This window comes from Conger conger, chromosome 2 (assembly GCF_963514075.1).
Source record: "Conger conger chromosome 2, fConCon1.1, whole genome shotgun sequence".
Lineage (NCBI taxonomy): Eukaryota > Metazoa > Chordata > Actinopteri > Anguilliformes > Congridae > Conger > Conger conger.
Genome location: NC_083761.1, coordinates 1,443,352 through 1,458,351, shown reverse-complemented (window position 1 = coordinate 1,458,351; position 15,000 = coordinate 1,443,352). Strand labels below are relative to the sequence as shown.

Here is a 15,000-nt window from a genome sequence, read left to right as displayed (position 1 = left end):
GTGACAATGCGCTGTTGAACGCTCAGAGTGGTTGTGTGACAGTGTTCTGTTGAACGCTCAGATAGAGTGGTTGTGTGACAATGCGCTGTTGAACGCTCAGATAGAGTGGTTGTGTGACCGTGCTGTTGAACGCTCAGATAGAGTGGTTGTGTGACGGTGCTGTTGAACGCTCAGATAGAGTGGTTGTGTGACAGTGCTCTGTTGAACGCTCAGATAGAGTGGTTGTGTGACGGTGCTGTTGAACGCTCAGATAGAGTGGTTGTGTGACGGTGCTGTTGAACGCTCAGATAGAGTGGTTGTGTGACGGTGCTGTTGAACGCTCAGATAGAGTGGTTGTGTGACGGTGCTGTTGAACGCTCAGGTAGTGTGGTTGTGTGACAGTGCTGTTGAACGCTCAGATAGAGTGGTTGTGTGACAGTGCTGTTGAACGCTCAGATAGAGTGGTTGTGTGACAATGCTGTTGAACGCTCAGATAGAGTGGTTGTGTGACAATGCTGTTGAACGCTCAGATAGAGTGGTTGTGTGACGTGCTGTTGAACGCTCAGATAGAGTGGTTGTGTGACGGTGCTGTTGAACGCTCAGATAGAGTGGTTGTGTGACAGTGCTGTTGAACGCTCAGATAGAGTGGTTGTGTGACGGTGCTGTTGAACGCTCAGATAGAGTGGTTGTGTGACAGTGCTGTTGAACGCTCAGATAGAGTGCTTGTGTGACGGTGCTGTTGAACGCTCAGATAGAGTGGTTGTGTGACAGTGCTGTTGAACGCTCAGATAGAGTGGTTGTGTGACAATGCTGTTGAACGCTCAGATAGAGTGGTTGTGTGACAGCGCTGTTGAACGCTCAGATAGAGTGGTTGTGTGACGGTGCTGTTGAACGCTCAGATAGAGTGGTTGTGTGACAATGCGCTGTTGAACGCTCAGATAGAGTGGTTGTGTGACAATGCGCTGTTGAACGCTCAGAGTGGTTGTGTGACAGTGTTCTGTTGAACGCTCAGATAGAGTGGTTGTGTGACAATGCGCTGTTGAACGCTCAGAGTGGTTGTGTGACAGTGCTGTTGAACGCTCAGATAGAGTGGTTGTGTGACGGTGCTGTTGAACGCTCAGATAGAGTGGTTGTGTGACAATGCGCTGTTGAACGCTCAGATAGAGTGGTTGTGTGACCGTGCTGTTGAACGCTCAGATAGAGTGGTTGTGTGACGGTGCTGTTGAACGCTCAGATAGAGTGGTTGTGTGACAGTGCTCTGTTGAACGCTCAGATAGAGTGGTTGTGTGACGGTGCTGTTGAACGCTCAGATAGAGTGGTTGTGTGACGGTGCTGTTGAACGCTCAGATAGAGTGGTTGTGTGACGGTGCTGTTGAACGCTCAGATAGAGTGGTTGTGTGACGGTGCTGTTGAACGCTCAGGTAGTGTGGTTGTGTGACAGTGCTGTTGAACGCTCAGATAGAGTGGTTGTGTGACAGTGCTGTTGAACGCTCAGATAGAGTGGTTGTGTGACAATGCTGTTGAACGCTCAGATAGAGTGGTTGTGTGACAATGCTGTTGAACGCTCAGATAGAGTGGTTGTGTGACGTGCTGTTGAACGCTCAGATAGAGTGGTTGTGTGACGGTGCTGTTGAACGCTCAGATAGAGTGGTTGTGTGACAGTGCTGTTGAACGCTCAGATAGAGTGCTTGTGTGACGGTGCTGTTGAACGCTCAGATAGAGTGGTTGTGTGACAGTGCTGTTGAACGCTCAGATAGAGTGGTTGTGTGACAATGCTGTTGAACGCTCAGATAGAGTGGTTGTGTGACAGTGCTGTTGAACGCTCAGATAGAGTGGTTGTGTGACAGTGCTGTTGAACGCTCAGATAGAGTGGTTGTGTGACGGTGCTGTTGAACGCTCAGATAGAGTGGTTGTGTGACAGTGCTCTGTTGAACCCTCAGATAGAGTGGTTGTGTGACAGTGCTGTTGAACGCTCAGATAGAGTGGTTGTGTGACGGTGCTGTTGAACGCTCAGATAGAGTGGTTGTGTGACAATGCACTGTTGAACGCTCAGATAGAGTGGTTGTGTGACAATGCTGTTGAACGCTCAGATAGAGTGGTTGTGTGACGTGCTGTTGAACGCTCAGATAGAGTGGTTGTGTGACGGTGCTGTTGAACGCTCAGATAGAGTGGTTGTGTGACAGTGCTGTTGAACGCTCAGATAGAGTGCTTGTGTGACGGTGCTGTTGAACGCTCAGATAGAGTGGTTGTGTGACAGTGCTGTTGAACGCTCAGATAGAGTGGTTGTGTGACAATGCTGTTGAACGCTCAGATAGAGTGGTTGTGTGACAGTGCTGTTGAACGCTCAGATAGAGTGGTTGTGTGACAGTGCTGTTGAACGCTCAGATAGAGTGGTTGTGTGACGGTGCTGTTGAACGCTCAGATAGAGTGGTTGTGTGACAGTGCTCTGTTGAACCCTCAGATAGAGTGGTTGTGTGACAGTGCTGTTGAACGCTCAGATAGAGTGGTTGTGTGACAATGCACTGTTGAACGCTCAGATAGAGTGGTTGTGTGAGTGCTGTTGAACGCTCAGATAGAGTGGTTGTGTGACGGTGCTGTTGAACCCTCAGATAGAGTGGTTGTGTGACGGTGCTGTTGAACGCTCAGATAGAGTGGTTGTGTGACAGTGCTGTTGAACGCTCAGATAGAGTGGTTGTGTGACAATGCTGTTGAACGCTCAGATAGAGTGGTTGTGTGACGGTGCTGTTGAACCCTCAGATAGAGTGGTTGTGTGACAGTGCTGTTGAACGCTCAGATAGAGTGGTTGTGTGACGGTGCTGTTGAACGCTCAGATAGAGTGGTTGTGTGACAGTGCTGTTGAACGCTCAGATAGAGTGGTTGTGTGACGGTGCTGTTGAACGCTCAGATAGAGTGGTTGTGCCCGCAGGAGGAGCTGCGGACCGGGGAGAAGGCGGTGGTGCGGTTCCGCTTCATCAAACACCCCGAGTACCTGAAGCTGGGGGCCAAGCTGCTGTTCAGAGAGGGCGTGACCAAGGGCATCGGCCACGTCACTCACCTGCAGCCCGCCTCCCTGCTGCACCAGCCCCGCCCCTAAACGCCATGGAAACGCCCAGAGCCCCCCCCACCCACCCATGTCTGAACGCCTTTCTCCCTTTTAAAAACATTTGTACCTGTAACTGTTTTATTTGCAAGTGTCCTGCATTATAAGCAACCATAGCCTTGTTTTCAGAAACTGGTTTAACTCCCACTGGCTGAGGTGTCCGGATTTTTTCCTTCACTTTTAAAATAATAATAATAGTAATAATAATAATTCTGGTGTTTGTGGGTAGTCCATTGGGAGAATGCAGGCTTGGCCAGTATTCAATCAACTTTGTCCTTTGACTGGAACATGTAAACGCTAATGTTACACTTGCTAGCTGCCTGGTTAGAATCAGTGTTAACAGTATGGTCTGATATCTGTTGCTTTTTCAAACAGCAGTGCCCTCTACAGGTCAAGGTGTGTAACAGTTCTCCATTTTCTCAATCACACAGATTCTGAGCCACTCTCTCCTCTACAGAAGTCATTCACAGTGTTATGATGAGAGAGGGTGGGTGTACCTTATCCTCCACTGCATGTTATCGTGCTTGTTGCTAGGAAACGGACGGCCTACAAACAGACCCCATCTCATGACAAACATATTTAACCCACAATGCATCTGTGTTAACCAGAGACTGATGCATTTCCAGTTAACCGTTGCAAAAGAGAATGTGTTTAAATCCATCATAAATATTGTATTTTTAAACTTAGTCAACATGCATTAGAAAATAATTCATTATGCAAGGAGGCTATGAAAGTCTGCGGAAGTGTGGCGGGGTGGTTTTCGATGGGGAGTAACGAGGACGCAACAGCACTCATGAACAGCATAGTCTGTGGAGCCGCAACACAGTCACCTCCATTTCGGACCCATCCCCAGCTCTAGAGCGCTGGTGTCCGTTCACCCTGTTGGGCTGGTTTTCTCCTGACGGCAGAATCTCTTTTCTGAAAACATTCTGGGTGTTTTCTGCAGTGAAAGTGCAGTGTAGCCCTGAGACTGTAGACCTGTAGGTCCTGAGTGAACACTGAACGACTCTGTAAGCAGCTTAGAGGGCAGTAAGCCCGTTACGAGACCCTGACGGGTGTTACGTGCTTTTAGGCAGGTCCTGCCAGCTCCAGACTCACTGTGCCACAGCCCCCGTGTGGGCCAGCGCACTTTCACACTGCGAGATCAGCGTCCCGATTCCTTCACTTCTAAATAAGGGTTCCGTTCTCTCCGTTTCTTACGTAACCAACCTCATTACACTCAGCTCTCACTGAACTCACATTGCATGAAAGAAAATCTGAATAATTCAGATTAATGCAAGATGTTTTATTATAAACATGGGTCTGGGTTACTCTTCACTGCAGTAAAGCCATCTCCCAATATCCTGCAACCAGATCAACAGCCTGACAGTTTCCCAGCGGTGACTGAAATCACTGACAGGCAGGATTATGGCCCTGTTATGGCTGAGAAGCAGTAAAAAGTGTTAAATCTCCCCTTTAAAGTGCTCAATTTTATTTTATCTTTACTATGCATTTAGCCCACTTCAGTGTTACATTTTCACGAGTACGATTCGCTGTCCAGGATAGCGGTCGGAAACAGTGGCTAAGGATCAACACGAGCTTCTGTGCATTTGTGCTGCGTCTCTGAAACACGCGGGTGTGTGTCATCTGTGGTCCCGGCAGCTGTGCCCGTCTGTAGTCCTGCTTCTCTCCGCTAACTGATACGACCGGCTCGGCGTCCCTGGAGCCGGCGGACAGAGAGGGGGCAGCCGTTTACAGACAGGGAGGGTGGTATATCTCTACATTGTGACTGCAAAGTTCTGGAGCTTCTGTTATTTTTTAGTCGATTTGGTGCAAAAACCTTTGCCATTTTGTTGGTGCAAACGATCCCTTAATCCTCTAGGCTGGTGTCTGTGCTGGAAGCCAAATCTAGACTCAGTGCATGTTTAGCAATGTCCCCCCCCCCTCCCTGACTGGGGAAAAGATTATATTTAATCCCATCTGTGTGCTCTGTCCACTGTGCATCCATGTGTGTGGCTCTTGTGCAATTATAGAAGCAGTGAATGTATATGAACCAAAAGAGTTTTGTATAGAAGATTAATAAATATTTAACCGTGAGGTCTGTTGTTGAATTTGCATCGATCAGATACTATTTTGTGTATGCATTTCAGTACAGCAGTGTGTTCATGTTTAGTGTCTGTACGGTTCAGTTCAGTTCTGATGAGCATGCTGATCTGTTGTCCTGTAAAAATACTGAAAATTATTTTCTGCGAATGCTACTTAATGTTTCTACAATAGTTGGAATACTCGAGTCTCCACATAAATTGTAATATTGTTGTAATATTAGTCATCATTTTCAGTGAACTTGCAGACATACAAATATAGCACAAATATAGTTTGTTCAGTGTGCTGTACATAAATGAACTTATTTACTCAGTATTGGTGTCCAAGTTGAATTATTATTTTAATGAACCAAAATGAATTAACCAAGAAGCCAGTCGATGTGTTTCACGCACTTTGTGCGCCACGAACCAGTTAAAAGATTCATTTTAAGGCTGCAATATGTAACATTATATGCTGAAGGATGTGTAATCTTTCAACGGTAAGAGATTTGTTACTAACATGGTTTATACTTTTGTTTCACCACAGAACAGATTAAATTTTTTTTTTTTTGGTTCATATCACATCTCTTCAGATGAAATACACAACCCAACAGAAGTAAAACAGGTTCTGAAATAGTGAACAGATTACATCTCTGAAAGTGTGATTATAGAAAATGTTTACTTATCTGCATTTCTTTGCCGATAAAATCTGTAGAGAAACACTCGGACGCGCCAGGCAGAGGACAGGTATGCAGCTCGGCCAATCTTACGACACACGGTGGGAAGGTTTCCGCTATACCAAGGGATATATTACAGCTAGGCCTTGTGAAACTGCCTTAACGTGTTCTGAAAACGTGAGGCAAGGCACAGTTACGCCAGTTTATATTATAAATACGGGCCTTGGTATCTGTTGGGCAGTACAGCAACCTTATACAGCGAAAATGACATAAACTGGCAAACATAACTCCAGTAAATATATCTAATAAATATTACGTAAATATACCTTTTTGCAAATAAGTTTCTCCATGGAAACTGGCCCCATACAGGTCACCGCGATAACCACGGCTCAAAGCCTGACTGAAGAGACCACCAGATCCCCCAGCCCACAGCGCCACCAGCAGTACCGGAGGAGAAAGGACCAATTCTCACAACCACAACACTTTATTAAATATTTTATTGCAAATTCTTGAAATTCTACAAGTGACATTATACTTTTTTATTATCAATTAAACAAAAAAAGACTGACGAAAATAGTAAATTACAAATACGTTTTGTGAAAAAGGTGACAGGTGCACATTCTTTAATGCCCCAAATCCGACTTCATCTTAGAAAAGTCCTCTGGACTCGCTCTTCACTGGCCTGCCCGCCAGTGACCGCTCACAGGGCGCGGAAGGATACTCAGAAGTGGTGTGATGCAGCTTCAGTGAAGAGAAAGCCGATATATCATAGAGCCTGAGGTTATGAACTTAACACACACACCCAGGTCAGTTGCTGCGTTAGATCACAGCTCGCGCTGAAATCACCGGTACAGAAGTTCTGCTAGATCAGCGCAACGTCATGTGGGCCGTAGTGTTTGCAGGTAATTGTATTTGCTCCTACCGTGCGCTACACCAGCTGCTATTTTACCTGCTTGGTTCAGATAGTAAGCTAATTGGTGAAATCAGGCGGTGTAGCGCACAGTTGAAGCAAACGCCTGCAGACACTGCGGCCCGCAAAATGTGGAGTTGAGTAGCACTGCGCTACGTATCATCTTTGCAGACAGGTATCGTATCGCACTCTTACAGTGACTACGGAGCACAGTGCTTCTTGAGGTTGATGGTCTCTCCGCACATTTGAAATATCTCACGTGATTCCAGAGAAATGTAGCCAAGCATGAAACAACCATACCATTGAAATGGACCACTTTTGGAAATACTAAAATAAAACTGCGGTCGACTGGCCCATTTGTGCTGGCCGAAGTGGCTCATTAGCCGGTAATATTCTCCCTGTGTACACGTACAAAATGGATGAGGATATAAGCTCTACGGGCTTTGTAACAGTGGGGGGTTGTAATGCCTTGTGTCGTGTTAATGCCTTTGCAATCATAATGTAGTTTTGGGGAGTATACGTTTTTACTCCATTAGACACGTGGCAAGCTTACGCGCGCACACACACACAAGCACCCACTCAGTGGAATAACACACACACTCGAAAGGGAAAACCACGTTGATTGTCCACATATACGCTCGGTATCCACAATGTGCAAGTTATTTGGGACGCTATAGAAAGACGAAATTATTAACCATTCATGTAGCTTCTTCTGTGTGCTCGAAAGCCCCACTGCCCACTGAACAGTATAAAACACCGCTATGTCTGCTCTAACGCAAATATGTGCGAATAAACAACTCTGAAAAACATTCTATGTGAAAATACTGTTCTGTATGTTTTCTCCAAGTAAAAACTTTAGTAAAAGGGATTGTAAATATGTACAAAAAAAAAAGCCACGAGATCGATGGCACCTGCCTTTATGAAAGGGACAGACAACGTTACTTTGAACTGGTCGTAAATCTGTGTGAAATCTCGCGACGTCGACTGAATGTACGTCAGAAAACGCCACTGAGGCGCCATAGCAACACGCTGAAATGTGACAAACAGGCGAACGCGTCGCTCCTTCATGTGATTCTCAGAGTCCTGAAAACTTCAGTCCTTCTCCTTCAAATGCCGAATGTAAGAAAAGAAAAAAAAGAGAGAAAAAAAGCTGACAGTGGAATGAAATCTTCGCGTACAAAATGGCCAAAACCAAGAGACCTGATTCTCAGGGTTTAGGCCAGACTCCTCTGCCTCTGCTTGATCCTGGGATACAGCTGTAAGAAAGAAGAAAAAATTATATAATTTCAATTTCTTGAGTTAAGGGTTAAGAGCCTTGCTGAAGGGCCCAACAGCTGCACTGATCTTATCGTGGCTACACTGGGGCTTGAACCACCAACCTTCCAGGCCCCAGTCATGCACCTTATGCTCTAAGATACAGGCTGCCCCAGTTGCAACCAGCTCACACAAATTAGTTATATGTTGGAGAACATTTATGAAAATTAACTACTTTTCTGTTCACTAAGACTAATGTGAAGGTAGTGTGGAATGACCTCAGACTACACAAGCTGTAATACTCCCCAGCTGTTAATACCCCCCAGCTGTAATACCCCAGCTGTTAATACCCCTGCTGTAATACCCCAGTTGTAATACCCCAGCTGTAATACCCCCCAGCTGTAATACCCCAGCTGTAATACCCCCCAGCTGTAATACCCCAGCTGTAATACCCCCCAGCTGTAATACCCCAGCTGTAACACCCCCCAGCTGTAATACCCCCCAGCTGTAATACTGCAGCTGTAATACCCCAGCTGTAATACCCCAGCTGTAATACCCCAGCTGTAATACCCGTACTCACCCCCAGGAGGTTTCGGGGGATGTAGCCTTCATCCTCGCCCCGCCGCGCCCACCACCACTCCACCTCCTCCTCATCCTCCCTCCTCACCACCGTCATGCAGTCGCCCTCCGAGAACACCAGCTCGTCCTGGCTCTCCTGCGCGTAGTCCCACAGCGCGTACACCACGCCCCTGTTCATGATGCCCATCTTCTCCTGCACGCCTGGACACACACACACACACACAGGTTCAGTACGGACTGCACTAACAGCGCACCTTATGAAGTTTCCCCATCATACACAGACATGCTCATGTATGCACTCACACACACTCCCACAGAGAAACAAACCCCCCCGTACACACACACACACACACACACACACAAGTGGTTATCTGCACTGCTATCTGCACTATGGACTGTATATTACAGTAACACCTACACTAGCACACACATACACACACAGGCATGCCAAGTGTGGACTCTAGATAACAAATAATTTTAATTAGGCTGAAACTCATTAAATAACAATAAACAGGCCAACCTCACCACTTCACTCGCCTCTGAGTCACTGTAAAAATCTGAGCGCTCATAATCCTTCACATACAAGCGGCCATTTTAATGGTGAACTTTTTAGGAATGCTTTAAAGGTTGCCCCCTCTCCCATCGCAGTGTCAGGAGGGGGTTCTTGGCCCGAGCGACCTTTGCCCTTTGCCCTGTGCCCTGTGACTCACCGTACAGGAACTGGGAGCACTGGGCGTAGCCCTCCTCCATCTCCTCACACTTGTCCGCGGCGGTCTGCATGTCGCTGTAGGTGGTGGCGAACACCGCCGCCCCCGACTCCACCAGGAACTTACACACCTGCACGTTATTACAGGAGGCCGCGCAGTGCAGGGGGGTCCTGAGGAGAACACACACACACACACACACACACACGTTATTACAGTAGCCCGCTACTCTGGATCTAGAGTGACATCACTATGCGCTGGGGTGAAACCAGACGGAGGTGATTTTGATGGTGAAGACGGGCGGCCATTTTGTTTGACGTTGACGACGGGCGGCCATTTTGTGTGATGTCGGTGAGACGGGTTCAGGGGCTCACCAGCCGTCGCTGTCGGCGGCGTTGACGTTGACGCCGAACTGCACCAGGAACTTGACGATCTCGGTGTGCCCGGCGCACACGGCGTTGTGCAGGGCGGTGATGCCCTCGTCGTTGGGAAGGCTGGGATCCTCCACCTGCAGCGGGATCCCAGTCAGACTGTGCACAGTGCATAGGGAGTGTGGCTTGTGTGTAGCCGGCCTGGGCCAAATACCTAATTACTTTGGATTGAAATACTTTGACACTTTCTTGAGCTTATCTTGTGTGTTGGAACCAATTAAATACTCTCCCAACTTCTGGTCCACTTGGTTGGCTCAACTGCACCAGGCAAGATCAATCGAGCACAGAAAAGTATTTGAATAAACTATTTGGTATTTGACCCGGGTCTAGTGCTTGTAGTGTCTGAATGTAGCGTGTGCTTAGCATGTGGTTAATGTGAGATTAGTGTGTGGTTAGCGTGTGCTTCACATGTGGTTAGTGTGTGGTTAGCGTGTGCTTAGCTTGTGCTTGGCGTGTGCGTAGCGTCTGCATAGCAGTATGTAGCTTAGTATGTGGTTAGCATGTGCTCGGCGTGTGGTTGGTGTGAGGTTAGCGTGTGGTTAGCCTGTACTTGGCGTGTGTCGCGCACAGAAGGCTCACCTCGTAGATGATCCTCTGCACCAGGTCGTACTCTCCCTCCAGAGAGGAGTCGAGCAGCAGGGCCAGGGGGTTGAAGCGCACGCGCATGGCGTGAGCGATGCGCTCCGAGCCCAGCTTCCGCAGGTTCGTCCTCTTACCCTGGGGCACGGGGTCAAAGGTCAGGCCACATACACTCCAGTGACTCACACACACACGCGTCTAAAACCAGAGCTAAGCTTGCAGTTCTGACTGAAACGGTGTGTGAAACACCACTCTCCACAGCGCTCATGGGAAACGGAACCCCTGAACACCCTGCGGTGGACTGCAGTGCGTCTCGCACACGCTCAGAGAGACGAGTTTGGCTGCACCACTGCGGTGGCGTTCAGGGACACTCGCCTTATATAACCTCACTCTGGAGCATCACCACCTACTGAGAGAGGACCGGCCAATCGGAGCCTCTCTGAGTGAGGTTCATTAACACCTGGCAGAAACCCGTTTTAAACAGAAAGGGACTGTGATCCTGTCTCAGCCCCCGAGGGTGAAACGGCAGTGCCTGTGAGGGCTGATCTGGGATCAGTTCTGTAGTGCAGCTCATAGTGGGGCAGGGTTGGATACTGACAGGGGTTTTGGAAAGCTGCAGATTTGTGCATATTAAAGTTTTGAGAGGGTGAGGTTCGTAGAATGTAAAGTTTTGAGAAGGTGTTGTTTGTAGGAAATGAAAGTTTGGGAAAGTTGCGGATTGTTGAAAAGGAAAGGTTTGGGAAAGTGCAGTGTTGGAAAGTTGCAGTTTGAGATGAAAGTTTTAGGGAGGTGAGGTGAGATGGGGGGGGGGTGGTGTACGTGGGGGGGTCCGTACCGGCGGGAGGGGCACGTGTCCCGTGACCTCGGGGGGCTGCATGCTGAGGCTGTCCCCCAGGCCCTCCGCCCCGGTGGGGTACGGGGGGGGCGGGTAGGGGGGGTACTCCTCCACAAAGCCCTCCTGGGCGGGGCCAGGGATCCCTGACTCCGCCTCCTCCTCCTGCGGCTCCTCCCACCGCCCCTCCTCCTCCTCTCTCTCCGCCGGGGGCGGGGCGACGGTGGGCGGGTCCTCGGGGATAGGGGCGGGGCGAGGTGCAAGGGGCGGGGCCAGGGCGGTGATGTCATCGTCAGCCTCGAAAGAGGCCGGGGGCGGATCCGGGGGCCCCGCGGGCGAATCGGGGCCCGGGCCCGGACAGGGGGCGGGGCCGGGCTCGGGGGCGGGCTCTGTGGAGGCTCCGCCCTCCGGCTGGTAGAAGGGGGCGGTGACGGTGACGGTCTCCATGGCGGCCAGCGTGGTCTTCTGGTACAGGAGCTTCTGGATGTTGGGCCCCGCCGGGCCCTCGGGCTCCGTGATGGAGCTGCGCTTCTTCAGGGGCCGCGGCGCGTGGTACAGCTTCCTGCGCAGCGCCTCCAGCTCGCCGTCGCCCTGGTGACGGAACGGCCCGGACAGGAAGGGGAGGAGCTTGGTGGGGCTGAGTGGCCGCGGGACCCGCTCTGCCTCCTGCGCCCCCCCGTGGTCCACCTCCACCTCGGCCCGGTCCGCGTACGGGTGGTCAGGGTGGGGGGGCTGCGGGGGGCCACCGGGGATCACGGGCTTCCCGTAAACTACAGAGACACGAGCGCGAGAGACCCTGAAACACTCACGCTTTCATTTCAGTACATCACTCACGCTGTCATTTCAGTACATCATTAAGCTTTCATTTCAGTACATCATTAAGCTTTCATTTCAGTACATCATTAAGCTTTCATTTCAGTACATCATTAAGCTTTCATTTCAGCAAGACATTAAGCTTTCATTTCAGCAAATAATTTACCTTTCATGACAGTAAATCATTTTGGGTCGGCACCTTACATTTTGCATCCTCAGATCGGTCTACATTCGTATGCAAAGTCCACTGAAACAAGTTTGACTGCGACAGCGAAGACCAAAATTAGAAATCTTAAGCCGTTACTCAAATCAAAGCAGACACCCGATTGGTTAATTATGGAGTTGCTGCTTAGAGAGAATCCAGACAAAGGGCAGGTATTAAAGCCTACACCTGCAGGCTCAGGGGAAAATAACCTGACTTTACATATGTCAGTGCGACACACGGCTTTAGCACTGCGGTACGGTAGCCTGGGCTGAGATAATAACCATGTTTCATAATGAGGCTCTTTGCAGTTCTCAGATTCTGGGCCTTGAATCAGATTCTCCTGCTTTATGTTAATGATATTCTGCTTTAAGTTAATTATAAAGTCAGTGTGGCAGCAGGAATATGTGAAGGAGAAGAACAGAGTGGGTTTTAGTGCTCTCCCTCTGCACAATTAAACCTGATAAAAATAACCACATTTCAACAGAAGTGTTCCTCGTATCATTTACGTAACCTTTATTTAACTGTGCACATCCACTGGGATCAGAATGGCTTGTTCCAAGAGATCTTGTTGAAAGATCTGGTTGCGATTTATTGCATGAAATACAAAAGATGCGTTTTCTCAGTCACAACACACTTATGACTGAGAGAGCAGTATTCTGCATTTGTTGGTCACTGGGTGTTACAAATAGATTGTAACGTACTGTACAGTCCAAAAATAAACTTGTAAGATACCACACTGTAATCTCCTGTGGTTGTGCTGTGAACTGTATTCCATGGATTGAAAATAAATGATTCAGTACAAGCCTCGGTACGAGATTAAAATCAGAATATCCTGCAATAGTGTAGATGGTGCTAAGGCTGTCTGGCCTCCACAGTCAGCCGTGAGAAGGGTACTTAAGGCTGTCAGCACCCATTAAGTGATTTTAATTTCATTGGTATGGATAGAGAATGGACACAGTGTAAATGAGCTGAGATGGGACTCCCTCGTTAGACATAGTGTAGATATGTGAATAAGGGTACAGGGTGGTGTGGATAAAGACACAGTGTAGATATGTGAATAAGGGTACAGGGTGGTGTGGATAAAGACACAGTGTAGATCAGTGAATAAGGGTACAGCGTGGTGTGGATAGAGAATAAATCAGTGTAAATGCTGAGAGGCACTCACGGCGGGGCTGGGAGCGGGTGAGCGTGCCCTGCAGGGCCGGCGGGAGGCTCTTGGCGGCCGTGGGCTGCTGGGTGTACATGCTGTAGATGGAGCTGGCCGCCAGCGTCTGCGGCTTGTGCAGGAGGCCCGGGGGGGCCGGGTCCCGGGGCGCCGGGAGCTCCGGGGTGAAAGGTCGCACCTTGGCCGCGGGCGGGGCCTCTTGCTTGGGCGGCAGGGGCAGGGTGTGGCTGTGGTGGGGGGCGGGGCCGGGGGCGGGGCCTCGGTGGGGCGCCGCGTGCTGATTGGCCGGCCGGGCCTTCCCGGGGAAGGTTCCGGTGTTGAGGCCCGGCTTGCCGAAGCCGTGCTGCCCCGCCAGGCCACCAGGGGGCAGCGGTTTGGGTTTACTGGGCACCGGCGGGGGGACCTTCACCGGGGCCTTCCCAGAGCCCTGTGCGGCAGGAGAGAAAGGTGGGAAAAGGAGGAGAAAAGGATGGAGAAAAGGATTGAGAAAAGGAGGAGAAAAGGAGGAGAAAAGGAGGGGAAAAGAACAGATGACAGGGGGAGAAGAGGAGGGGTTCCTTAATCAAGATGGAAACACAGACACATTCACAGCCTATTACAGACCAGGATTTGGGGTACAAATAAACTTCGGTTCAGGAAGGTGTGCGGGTGTGAAGGTGTGAGGGTGTGAGGGTGTGAAGGTGTGAGGGTGTGAGGGTGTGAGGGTGTGAAAGGGTGATGGTGTGATGGTGTGAGGGTGTGAAGGGGTGAAGGTGTGAGGGTGTGAAAGGGTGATGGTGTGATGGTGTGAGGGTGTGAAGGGGTGAAGGTGTGAGGGTGTGAGGGTGTGAGGGTGTGAGGGGGTGAAGGTGTGAGGGTGTGAAGGGGTGAAGGTGTGAGGGTGTGAGGGTGTGAAGGTGTGACGGTGTGAAGGGGTGAAGGGGTGAGGGTGTGAAGGGGTGAGGGTGTGAGGGTGTGAGGGTGTGAAGGGGTGACGGTGTGAGGGTGTGAAGGTGTGAAGGAGTGAGGGTGTGAGGGTGTGAAGGTGTGAAGGTGTGAGGGTGTGAAGGTGTGAGGGTGTGAGGGTGTGAGGGTGTGAAGGGGTGAGGGTGTGAAGGGGTGAGGGTGTGAAGGTGTGACGGTGTGAGGGTGTGAAGGGGTGAGGGTGTGAAGGGGTGACGGTGTGAGGGTGTGAGGGTATGAAGGTGTGACGGTGTGAGGGTGTGAGGGTGTGAAGGGGTGAGGGTGTGAAGGGGTGACGGTGTGAGGGTGTGAGGGTGTGAGGGTATGAAGGTGTGACGGTGTGAGGGTGTGAAGGGGTGAGGGTGTGACGGTGTGAGGGTGTGAAGGGGTGACGGTGTGAGGGTGTGAGGGTGTGAGGGTGTGAGGGTGTGAAGGTGTGAGGGTGTGACAGTGTGAGGGTGTGAGGATGTGAGGGTGTGAGGGTGTGAAGGGGTGAGGGTGTGAGGGTGTGAGGGTGTGAAGGGGTGAGGGTGTGAGGGTGTGAAGGTGCGAGGGTGTGAGGGTGTGAAGGTGTGAGGGTGTGAGGGTGTGAAGGTGTGACGGTGTGAAGGGGTGAGGGTGTGAAGGGGTGAGGGTGTGAGGGTGTGAAGGTGCGAGGGTGTGAGGGTGTGAAGGTGTGAAGGTGTGAGGGTGTGAAGGGGTGAGGGTGTGAGGGTGTGACGGTGTGAGGGTGTGACGGTGTGAGGGTGTGAGGGTGTGAGGGTGTGAAG

The 15,000-nt window shown here is 50.2% G+C and overlaps 2 protein-coding genes across 3 annotated transcripts in view; one reads left to right on the top strand and one right to left on the bottom strand.

Annotated features, from left to right (window-relative positions):
• Window positions 1–5,474, top strand: part of gtpbp2b (GTP binding protein 2b) — a 17,873-nt gene extending 12,399 nt beyond the window's left edge. Inside the window, exon 12 of the mRNA XM_061230922.1 lies at window positions 2,906–5,474. Coding sequence (XP_061086906.1) covers window positions 2,906–3,073 — 168 coding nt within the window. The 3' untranslated portion in view covers window positions 3,074–5,474. The remainder of the gene's footprint in view (window positions 1–2,905) is intronic.
• Window positions 5,475–6,298: 824 nt separating this feature from the next.
• The window catches only part of LOC133121765 (apoptosis-stimulating of p53 protein 2-like), a 36,114-nt gene continuing 27,412 nt past the window's right edge, over window positions 6,299–15,000 (bottom strand). For both annotated transcript variants that reach the window (XM_061231214.1, XM_061231215.1), the window contains 7 exons: window positions 13,289–13,715; window positions 11,109–11,875; window positions 10,274–10,411; window positions 9,638–9,771; window positions 9,270–9,436; window positions 8,561–8,760; window positions 6,299–7,982 (listed from right to left, as the gene is read on the bottom strand). In XM_061231214.1, the coding sequence (XP_061087198.1) occupies window positions 7,941–7,982; window positions 8,561–8,760; window positions 9,270–9,436; window positions 9,638–9,771; window positions 10,274–10,411; window positions 11,109–11,875; window positions 13,289–13,715 (1,875 nt within the window). In that variant the 3' untranslated portion in view covers window positions 6,299–7,940. The remainder of the gene's footprint in view (window positions 7,983–8,560; window positions 8,761–9,269; window positions 9,437–9,637; window positions 9,772–10,273; window positions 10,412–11,108; window positions 11,876–13,288; window positions 13,716–15,000) is intronic.